Below are 11141 nucleotides of genomic sequence, written 5' to 3'. Positions count from 1 at the left end.
AGCACTCATTAAATAATTCAGCATCTACTATGCGCCAGGCGCAGCTGTAGACACTGCAAATAACAACTGCAACACCACCAACAACAATATTAGTTAACATTTATTAAAACATGGCAGACATTCTGCTTAGCATTTTATGGGAATTCTATCCATTAATATTGCACATCAACCCTGCAGAAGAACTGTTAACATAATCCCCACTTACAGAGGAAGAAACTGAAGTTTAGGAAGGACCAGTGGCTTTGCCCAAGATTAGGAAATGGTGGACATGGATTGCAAAGCCAGGCTTTTGCAGGGCCCACGCTCCTAGCCACTACACTGCACAGAGAAATGGACACTGTCCCTGAAATAAACTCGGGGACCTGTACGTAGATTAGCCACGTTGAAGGGCAATTTCCAGAAAATATCATCCTGATAATTCAGTTTGGTTCTAATTTCACAATTTGCCTTGTAAGCCCCAAATTCCAGCTCAGAGAAGTGTGGTTTAATGGCTGGATTGGGTCTCCTCAGAGGAGGAGCCGGTAGTTCCAGGCTGCAATCACTCCCTTCCCTGGTGGTCAACCCAGGCGGCAGAGGAGAGGCTTTGACACGAGCGGAGGCCTCCCGGCCAGCCCAGCACAAGACGCAAACTGTTTCTGCATTCAGGTCAGAGGCTGCATGGTGAGGAGTGTTTGAGCGAAAGTGTGCTGGGACTTGAACGCAGTCTCTGCTGGCGGCGGGATGCTTGAGAGCTCTGGTGCGCCGCAGCCGCCTCCAGGTCCCCAGAGCTGCCCTCCCGTCACCACCTTGGCAACAACTGGGATCGCCACAAGGAGGCTTGCTTTTTTCCTCCCGCTGCTCGCTAAGGCAGACCAGAAAGCTGAAAGCCTGGTCTTCCGGAAATGAATCCCTGGGAAGCCGAGAGGAGGAAACGTGCACTCCTGGGAAAGCCGGCCCCGCGCGGACCTGGCTCACAGCTGTGGATCTGCGGACTCTGGGGAGCAGCTGGGAACAGGAGGGACCCCTAGGCAGGTGGGGGGTGGGGCGGGGGGAGAAGAGGCGAGTGCGGGGAGAGCCGGGTGTGTGTGTTCATCCTTTCTATTTCTCCCACCGCCGTTTCCATCCCCTCCAAACTTGGTTCCCTGGCAGGCCCGAAAGTGCATTTCTGATCAAGATGCCTGACACTGAGTCCTGTAATCCAGGAGAGGATCTAGCTCTAAGCCGGTCCTTCAGACCCACAACGAACTCGTTGCCAGAAAATCGTGCTGCCGCCCGCCCCCAAATCCCAGGCAAAGGGAGACTGGGCGGGTCGTGCTGGAGCTAAGAGTGCACAACTGCACTCACCCTGGGGCCCTAGAGCAACATGCAAACGAGCAAAACTCAGAAAGCATCAGCCTCATCACTGATAGTAAAACAGTTGTGATTCTATTCACTGGTATGCACTAAAGCATCTTGGCTTCGTTTAGATTGGCCGTAGATTGGCACAATGTCGCCTCCTGGGTTGGTGGAGAATTGGTCCCCGTCTAAAGTGAGATTCAAACTGATGGAGGTCCTCATCAGTTTAGAGCACAGCTCAGGTGCCTAGCTCCAGGAAGAACCGGCAAGAGTTTCTCCATGGGGCGCCAGATCATGCCTGCCCTTGTTCCAGGGGAACTGGAGAGAGATCCTCCCACCCCCATCCTTAGCTAGAGTTGAAGGAAAAGACGGAAGGTTTTAGAAATATGCCCCACAACTCCTGGTTCCGGGGCCTTGTAGTCCGGGTCTTCGATTAGCGGCTTCCCAGGTTCTCAGGCTTTGGGCCTCAGACTAGGAGTTACACCGTCAGCTCCGCTGGTTCTTAAGCCGGTTAGACTGGGGCTGAAATCACACCATTGGCTTTCCTAGTTCTCCTGCTTGCAGATGGCATATCACAGTACTTCCTGGTCTCCAGAATAAACCTCCTCACATAACTACATATAGCCTATTTGCTCTTTTCTCTGGAGAACCCTGACTAATACAAGACCAAAAGTAGGTTTGTGGTTGCCTAGGGCTGGGGTTATAGTGAGAACTGGCAGCGACTATCAATGGGCATGGGGTTTCTTTTTGGGATGACAAAAATGTTTTTAAATAAGATTGTGTTGATGGTTGCACAATTCTGTGAATATACTAAAAATTGTGGAATTGCACACTTTGAATGAACTGGATGCTAATGTGAATAGCTCAATAAAGCCGTTTTGTAGGGGAAGGAAATGAGTTCCAAAAATGTTGAGCAACCTCAGGTGGACCGTCTTTCTTGCTGGAAAAGACGCATTTGCTTTGCCTAGACACGGGGAGTTCAGCGCTCCCCAGGGTGTGTGTGTGTGTGTGTGTTTGTGTGTGTGTGTAGGGGTCTGGCAGGAAAGAAGGTCTGGCAGGTTTCCTGGACACAGAATGGGAGCGGCGAGAACCCGGATATTAGCTTCCCAGGTCTGACTGCAGAAATACTCCTTATCCCGCGGCTGTGCGCTCTCCGTTTCTGCAAAACCTCACGCACTTCCTTCTCCTCATCCATTTTAGAGAGTAAAAAGACCCGCATATGTCCTCAAAGGGAGCTGGGGTGTGGATTCTAAGTCGTAGGGGGATATAGGATTTTAACGAGAATTGGTGAGAACATGAGGTCCTAGAGCCACAGGCTCCAGCTATGCGGAGTCCCTCTCGGGGACTACCTGGGGCAGGATCACTTCGGGTTCTCGAATTCCTTGCCCGGAATGTTCCGCGACCAAGGACTCGGCTAACGGAATTTGCCTTAAAACAAAGAGAGGAAGACCCTCTGAGAGAAGTCTGCACCATCCCGCAGAATGGAAATTTGTCCCTAACGAATCGTTATCAATCCAAGCGCAGCGAAGGACGGATTTCTTGTGCTTATGGTGGGAGTGGTTTCTGCCCTCCCGGCTGTTGGTCAGGACAGCGAAATGGTGAGGGATGGAGGTGGGGCTGAATGCCAGGTGAGAAGGAGGCGCTGCAGGGGTTGGGACCCATGGTGCAGTCCAGGGACAGCGCCCTCCTTCCCTTCCGGCTTAGCTCTCTGAGCTCCGCGACGCTTGTGCGCCACGCCGGAGCGGGACAATCGTTAGCGCGCACCTGGCTGGCATGCAAGGCGGGCTCTCAGCGGAGCTGAGGGTTCCGAGAGGCACTGGCTGAGCTGTAAGGCGAGGAGCCGGCTCGGACTCTGCAACTGGATCCCCAACCCTTCCCAGCAGGGAGGCCCAATCCGGGTTGGCGCCTGTCTACTCCAGAGCGAAGGCCTCTGGGCTCAGAGCCACAGGCATTTCTAAGAAAAAAAAAAGTTTATTTAAAATTTTGTACATAAATAAATAAATAAATATCTTCTGGCATTGCAGAGGCCGTACAATTACACAGCTAGGCTGGGGCGGGCCAGAGTCTGGAGGGGGAAAAGTGGGGTCGCCAGTGGCGCAAAGCGGGGTCCTATGTTTAGAGGAAGGAAGAGCGTGTTGGAAACAGAGCGAATCGGTTTCCCCAATATGGATACTACGGGCGAAATTTATCATCTGTGAGAGGAGCCGTGGGGACTGAGGACAACAAGGCCAGATCAAGGGACAAATGGACTGACTGAAGGAGAAGGCTCCCTGAGGAGGGGAAGGGAAAAGGAAAAAAAAAGGGGGGTTCATAAATGTGTGTGTTGGCGGGTGGGGGCCAAGCGAATAAATGATCACAGGAAAGAGGTGGGGAGGGACAAAAAGACATTTTAAAAAGAGAAGCGAACGAGCATCCAAGGCCGCCGACCTTGACCGAGAGCGGAGGAGAGTAGAGTAAGCGAGGAAGCCCAAGCCAGCCCAGAGAGGGCGGGCTAGGAGGCGCCGGCTGCCAGCAAGGCGCTTCGCCAAGCAGGCTTGCAGGCGGGGGCCGCGGTGCTGCACTGCCCAGGAGGACTCGAGCGCTTACAGTGTTCACAGCTTGGAGTTGGCTTTGGACGCGAGCGAGCCCTGGGGCGGGGACGCCATGGTCCAGTCTCTGCCAAGCTCTCAGCCCTGCCCAGGCCCGGGACCTCTGCAAAGCCGTGCCAAATCCATGCCGGGCAGTGGTTTGGCTGCGGGTGCCTGGGAATCAGCGCTGAGTCCCAGGACTAGTCTCCGAGGCGCAGGGAGGTCTTGGGGTGGGCGACCTAGGGAGACACGCGCCTAGGGAGTGACCGTAAGATCCCGGTCGTCCTTCCCTGAGGAGGACGGAGACATGGGCAATTCGTCGTCATCCTCGGAGCACTTGGCTGAGGAGAGCGATGCGCACTTGCAGCCTTGCGGTGCGCTCCCGCCACCACCGGCACCCCCGCCGCCGCCGCCACGATGGTTGCTGCCCTTGCCCTCCTTCTTGTGCTTCACTCGGCGGTTCTGAAACCAGATCTTCACCTGCTTCTCGGACAGATTCAGGTAGGTCGCGATCTCGATGCGACGTAGGCGGGACAGGTACATATTAGAGGCGAACTCGCGCTCCAGCTCTAGCAGCTGCGTGCTGGTGAAAGCCGTGCGCATCCTCTTGCTGCTGGGCAGCTGGTTAGAGCTGCTGTCTGGAGGTGGCAGAGCAGAGAAGGAAGCGATCAGACCTCTGTGCTGTGGACCCAATCCCTTGGTAGGCGGCCGCCAGAATCCTATGACTTTGACCTCTTACCCATCTCTTCGCCCCAACACAATCCACAGCAGAGCTACAGTGAGCGCCTGCTTGTCCAGCTCCGAGATCCTGATTCTCCCGGAGTCCTGCAGCCCTGGAACCCCTTCCCATTCATGGAGAGCCCTGGATCCCAGCCCTCACTTATCCCCGGCCCCCACTCCAGGACCTGGACGTCTGCCCTCATCCGCCTCCTGGCGTTGTGTCCCGGCCCTCTATCCGCACTCCACCCCAAGCGTCCCCCTTAGTCCCCGACATGACCCTCACCGCCCCCAGAAAGCCCAGGGTCCCTCTTCCTCCATCTCTGGCTCTCCATCCTGCTTCGGATCACCTCTGCCCTGTCCCTCTGCGTGGCGGCCCGGCTTACCCACAGAGATGCAGTGGAACTGCCTGGGGTCAGGCAGCGGGTAGGAGGTCTGGTAGAGCGCGGCGGCAGCGGCAGCGGCGGCCGGGCCGTGAGCGACCCCGGGCGATACAGCGGAGTGCTGGCGGCCCAGGGGCGCGTGGCAGTACTGCGAGCCGAAGGGTGGGAAGGAAGCCTTGAGCAGAGGCAGCGCGGGCTGCCCGGGGGGCCCATGCAGCTGCGAGGCGGTGACGCAGAGCGGGCACACGCACAGCAGCCCAGCCTTGCGCGCGTGGCAGGCGCCAGGCGAGAGACCGTGCAGCGCGTGCGGCGGGGGCACAGCGTAGGGGAAGAGCGGCGGCGGGCTGCCCTCGGGCGCCTTCTTCTCGCCCGCCTCGCGCAGCACTAGCGAGTCCACCAGGAAGGAGCGCGGCATGGCCCCGGCGCGCGGTCGCCCCGCAGCCAGCCCGCCCTCTGCGCCCACCGCACCTTTCGGCTCTCCACGCGCTTTCCCTGGCCGCGGTATTCCGCAGCTGCCTCTGCCCAGGAGGCTGAACGCGCGGCTGAGACCTAGGCTGAAACAGTAGCCTCTGCTGCCGCGGGCGCCGCCCAAAGAGCGCGGGGTGCTGGCCAGCGCTAGTGGTGCTGAAAGGCGCCGGCGGCGCGGCTTAAATAGGACTATTGCCATGTGATGGACTACGCCAGGAGCGGCCGGGGCCTCTCAATAGGGTTTTTGTGCCTTTTCTCTTGGCATTCACTCTGCACGCTTCCTCATTATTTCACTTGTTAACTAAATGAACTGCATAATGTACTCTATTCTTGTCAACCCCACCCACGCCGTAACAGGCGCCCTCGCCCCCTCCTCTCCCTTTTGCGGGTTTATTTTCTCATTCTCCCGCGATTTAATATTCTTTCCTTTCTCTTTATTTCTTACTCCCCTTTGGCTTTGCATTGGCGATCAGCCCGTTCACCTCACTGATTTTGCACCCTCGCGGCCTCTCTTCTATACATCCCCATGGGCGCACACCCTCATATCCTCTGTCCACTTGGTCCTGGTCGTTTTCTTTCTATTATCGCCCTTACACCCCAAAAGTATGCTGTCTCCAGTCAGCCCTGTCAGCTCAGTGCCTTGCACCCCCGAACCTCCCTCCAGCCGGTCTCAGATTTTCCACCTGTGGAATCGCTTCTCTCCCTGCGTCGGAAGCAGGAGGACCGGGTTCCCGCGTGAAGGAGGCGTCTGTGGGGAGGGAGGAGAAGGGCTCATTATTCCTTATCCAGCCCTAGACCCATCGCTGTGCCTCGGTTTTCTCTAAGTTTCTCAAATAGTCTTAATTTTGGTGCTGCCTACGACGCCCAGTCTTTGTTCGGTAGATGCTGGCCAACCAGCCCTTTCCTTCAAATGACAGGGCCGTGGATGTAAAAGAGGAAAAACAGTCTCTGAGCTTTACGAACAGAGAGAGGAAATGGGGAATGAAAGCCGAGATGGCGCAGATCTAGGTCTCGCACCCCAGCACATGTGGCGAGTGCGAACTGTCTGCCCGCGAATCTTGCCCACACCCTGTCTACTGGAGCACACTTCCAGCAGTGCGCTGGGAAACCACTGCCATCCCTTAGTTTGGAACGGCGCGAAGGGCAGTTGTATTTCTGGCGTCGGCTGCCTTTGCCCACCCTGACCCGCCTCCGCTCTCCCCAAGACCCGGCTTCTTCCTCCTGCCGCGTCACTCTTCTTTCTGGTCACACAATGGTTAAACAACTTCAAACGCTCAGAGCTGTGTACACAGCTCCAGCTTTTTAAATCGTTCTCTGGCTCAAAGCTGTTTCGCCCAGGAGCTTTTTCCATACAATGGGAAATCAGCATAAACATTTCTAATTTACAGCCCGGGACTTTTCACAGAAGACGTTTACTTTCGATTTTATTGGAACCAAATCGCTGCAGTCACCTGCTCTGAGCCCTGAATGGAATTGTGAGAAATGGAGGGGGAAGCTTAGGGGTCTGGGGAAGCAGTGCGCAGGAATAAGGCTGCCCAAACCCGAAGCATCTGCATGGGCTTTTATTCTTGGCAACATCTTTGCAATAACAACAGCAACAGATTATAACTGATTAAAAAGCAAAGAGAATTTGTTTTGGGAGATAATAACTGCTTCTGTAAAAGGGAATAGGGCAATGGGAGAAGTAACCGGCATGGAGGGCATGGCATCTAGCAGGAGTAAGAGTTCAATGTTTTCTTGGTTGCTTGGCATGGGGTGGGGGGCAAGGCTGCCCCCGAGACAGGGTCTCAGCGCCAAGGCTCCCCCACTCTAGGGTGGTGCCTGCAAACCAGCCGGAACGCATCGATGCAGCCTAATTCCCTTTCTAATTGCTCTCTGGGAAATTTGAGCTGGGCTGGGTCGCTGAGACGGAGCGAAGAGCGGGACCCGGGCCGGGAGAGGGGCTTTCCGCTGGGCAGAGGCAGGCTGGAGGGGCGCAAGTGCGGGCGGGGCCCAGGGGTGAAAGGGGCGGGCACTGCACCCGGAGCTGGGAGCCCGCGAGTGGCCAGCGTGGAGCTCCACTGGGAGCCGCCCCGCGTGCCCGGGGAGGAAGGGGTTAAGAGCCCCTGAATGCGAGCAAGGCCAAAGCTACTGGGAAAGAATATGGGGGTGGGGGTGGGGGGAATAACCAGGTTTTTTTTTTTTTTTTTCCTCCCTCCAGCCTCTGGACCTTATTGAATGTCATTGAAGAAAGTTTTGAAAGCCAGATAAAGAGAGGCGAATTAAAGTGTGTGACAGCGAAGGATAAGCAAACACAAAGAGAACTCTGTCACACTTTGGGGCAAAATCCGTGGGCTTTTTACCAAGTCTCTTCGCTATGATTGAATTAAGTAATAGGAAAACATTTTCTTTCAGTTTAGAGCCATTAGACAAAAACTTCAAAGCGAATAACACTTTTTAATGTGCGGCCCCACAATGGATCGGGTTTTGTGCTGAAATGTTTAAATGGTTTGTTGTGCAACTCGGCGCGGGAGAGACCCGGGCCAGAGCAAAATAGCATCCCTGAGAGAACCAAGGCGCACTTAATCCGTGGTCTCTCAGCCCGGCGGGCCGCGGCCGGAGAGGGGGCTCCCTGCTTGGCGGTCCAGGGCCGCCAGCGCGCCCAGGAGCCTGGCCGTTTCCGCAGAGAAAGCTCCTTGCCTCTGAGAGGCCCGAGCCCCGGGCAGGTGCTGGCGCGGGCAGCCGGGAGGTCCGGGCCGCCCCGCCAGCCCGGACTCCCCACCCAGACAACCCGGCCTCCCCACCCCGCGGCCTCTGCCCACCGCCTGGTTTCCGGGGGCCGCTCCCCGGGCGCTCTCGGGCGGCCGCGCCACTTTCCTGTTTAAAGCGCCTCCCAGGGCTTGCTTTAGCCCTGTTTGAACTTTAGTCACCCGAGCAAAAGTCCCCCAGGGCGGGGCGGGGTGGGAGGCGGCTGCGGGATTAGCCTGACAGCCCCAGGAGGGGCCCGGCAGCCCCTGGGCCTGGCGGGTCGGCGCTGCTGCCGGAGCCTGTTTTCAAGTGTCCATCAGGGACAGTTCAACATTGAAAGAATTTCTGTTGTCCCGGGCTTTCCTTCTTTCATTCTGTCTCCTTTCCTGTGGGTAGAAAGAACACACTATGTTTCTCCCGGAATTGCAGCTCTAAGATTCTTGCTGCAAAAACTGCTCAAATTGGAGGGTGGGGAGGGTGGCAGTGGTGGTGCCTTGTTCCCTTCTTTCATGTTTTTCTTCAAATGTCACTTTCCTTCTCAGGGAGGCCAACGACCTTATTTAAAATAGCACCTCACTTCCGCCACACTCCCTGTTTGGTTCCTTGCTACATAAGCACCTTCTGACTTCCTGTGTTTTTTGATCATTTGTTTTATTATCTCCTACTCCCGAAATTTATGCTCTGTGAAGACCAAGGTTTTTGTCCATCTTATGCATTGCTGCATCCCAACTCAGAAAAGCTCCTGGCACATAGTAGGTGGCTCGTATATATTTGGAGAATGAATGATTGGATAAAAGACAGCTGAGCGAGGAGGTCGACTGGGAGGACCTTCTGGTGTGCCTGCTGGAGACACCTAAAACTCAGGAGCATGGCATGGGGCCACCCATCCAGGAAGCCCTGGAGGGCAGGGCTGTCTGAATCTCCCCCAGCCCACTTCCCAGCCCTAGGCCTGGGTCATCAGAGGAGTTTAACGTTTTTGTTGAGTGAATGGCAGATGGGTAAGCTAATCTGTGTGTCCCCAGCCCTCCACTGGTGGTTCTCAAGCTCCTTCAGAAACAAGATGGTCCCACTGAAGGCAGTTCCAGTGTCCTGCTCTGCAGGATTTGGATGAACGCTGCAGGAGTTGGATGAATGCTGCAGGAGTTGGATGAACCCACTGACAGCTCAAGGCTAGGGGTTGTCATCCCCTAGCCTTTTCATGGTGTAAGAGAAAGGGTTGGTTGGAAAGGGACCAGATGTGGTATATGCTCTGGGATGATCAGTGACCATTTTTGCTCTTTCTGGCTGAAGGCAATGGAATGGGAATTCTCATTGTAAAGGAGGGGACTGCTCCCCTGACCAGACCAGGAGGGACTCAGACAACTCCCTCAGGAGAGAGCAAGTTGTTCAGTTGAGCAGAGGGGCAGGGAAATGCTATGAGGAGCTGAGAGCCAGGCATGGGAGTGGCAAAGGGAGGGGTGAGGAGTGGTGGCCAGACATGGGTGTGGATCAGAAGGGGAGGCCAGGCCAAGTCATGAAGGGCCATGCTAACTGGTTTGGATTTGAGCCTGTTCTGAGATTTTTCAGCAAGGAGAGTGACAGAGCTAGAAATATTTTTTTAACTTATTTGTTTTGTTTTGTTTTTTGAGAAAGGGTCTCACTCTGTCACCCAGACTGGAGTGCAGTGGCATGATCTTGGCTCACTGCAACCTCTGCCACCCAGGCTCAAGTGATTCTCCTGCCTCAGCCTCCCAAGTAGCTGGGCTTACAGGTACACACCGCTGCCACCCAGCTGATTTTTGTATTTTTAGTAGAGATGGAGTTTCACCATGTTGGCCAGGCTGATCTTGAACTCCTGACCTCAAGTGATGCACCCACATTGGCCTCCCAAAGTGCTGGGATTACAGGCATGAGCCACCGCGCCTGGCCCCAGAGTCAGATTTGAACTTAAGAAATAAAACTGGAGGCAGTAGGAATTTCTATGGGTGGGGACATAGTGAAGCCAGAGCAGGGTCCAGCAGAGTCAGCGTGCAAATGAATATTATTGAATAAACAAAAGTAGAGAAACATATAATGAGAAGATTATATTAGTTTAAGTGATGGATGATGACTATCTGAACAGATGCAAGGCAACAGGACCAGAAAAAGGAAATATTTGAGAGAGCTTAAAGACAAATGAGTAGGATCAATTAGGGGTGTGTGTGTGTGTGTGTGTGTGTGTGTGTGTGTCAAAGAGCAGGGCATGAAACAGAGAGGGATCAAACACACACATGATAACCTGGTTGTTTGTTTAGGGGAATGGATGGGTAGAGATATCAAAGGCAGAGATAGAGAAGTCAAGAGTGAGACACACTTTTGCTTGTTGGGTGTGCAACATTAAGTCATATTTTGGATGTGTTGCATTTTAATCCTTAGCCTTTGGAACATTCTGTGGATGTCCCATCAGTAGATGTAAATGTGAGTCTAGAGCTGAGCAGAGAGATTAGAGATGGAGACAGGCATCTAGAATTGAGATATGCAAAAATGGTAGGTTTAGGCCGGGCGTGGTGGCTCACACCTGTAATCCCCAGTACTTTGGGGGGCCAAGGTGGGTGGATCATGAGGCCAGGAGTTCGAGAACAGCTCAGCCAACATGGTGAAATCCTGTCTTTACTAAAAATACAAAAAAATTAGCTGGGGATAGTGGAGGGTGCCTGTAATCCCAGCTACTTGGGAGGCTGAAGCAGGAGAATCACTTGAACCCGGGAGGCGGAGGTTACAGTAAGCCAAGATCTTGCCACTGCACTCCAGCCTGGGTGACAGAGGGAGACTCCATCTCAAAAAAAAAAGTTAGCTTTAGTCTTGGAAAAATGGGAGCAAGGAGGAAGCATAGAGAAAAAAAAAAAAAAAAAACCAGAGGGTCGTACATGCATTCCCTAGGAAACTCCCATATTTAAGAAAGCAGGTGAAGGGAGGACTCTCTGAAAGACAAGATAGCCAGAGGAAA

At 54.4% G+C, this 11141-nt stretch overlaps 1 protein-coding gene across 1 annotated transcript; it reads right to left on the bottom strand.

The window, feature by feature from the left end:
• Nucleotides 1–1067: 1067 nt before the first annotated feature.
• On the bottom strand, nt 1068–5604 carry GSX1 (GS homeobox 1). The gene is made up of 2 exons (XM_002824121.3): nt 4985–5604; nt 1068–4519 (listed from the first exon to the last, which is right to left on the bottom strand). The coding sequence occupies exons 1-2, from the start codon at nt 5394–5396 to the stop codon at nt 4137–4139; spliced, it is 795 nt and encodes a 264-aa protein (XP_002824167.2). The 5' UTR covers nt 5397–5604; the 3' UTR covers nt 1068–4136.
• Nucleotides 5605–11141: the final 5537 nt, after the last annotated feature.

Source organism: Pongo abelii, chromosome 14, assembly GCF_028885655.2.
Source record: "Pongo abelii isolate AG06213 chromosome 14, NHGRI_mPonAbe1-v2.0_pri, whole genome shotgun sequence".
Taxonomy (NCBI): domain Eukaryota; kingdom Metazoa; phylum Chordata; class Mammalia; order Primates; family Hominidae; genus Pongo; species Pongo abelii.
This window is presented reverse-complemented; position numbering and strand designations above follow the sequence as displayed.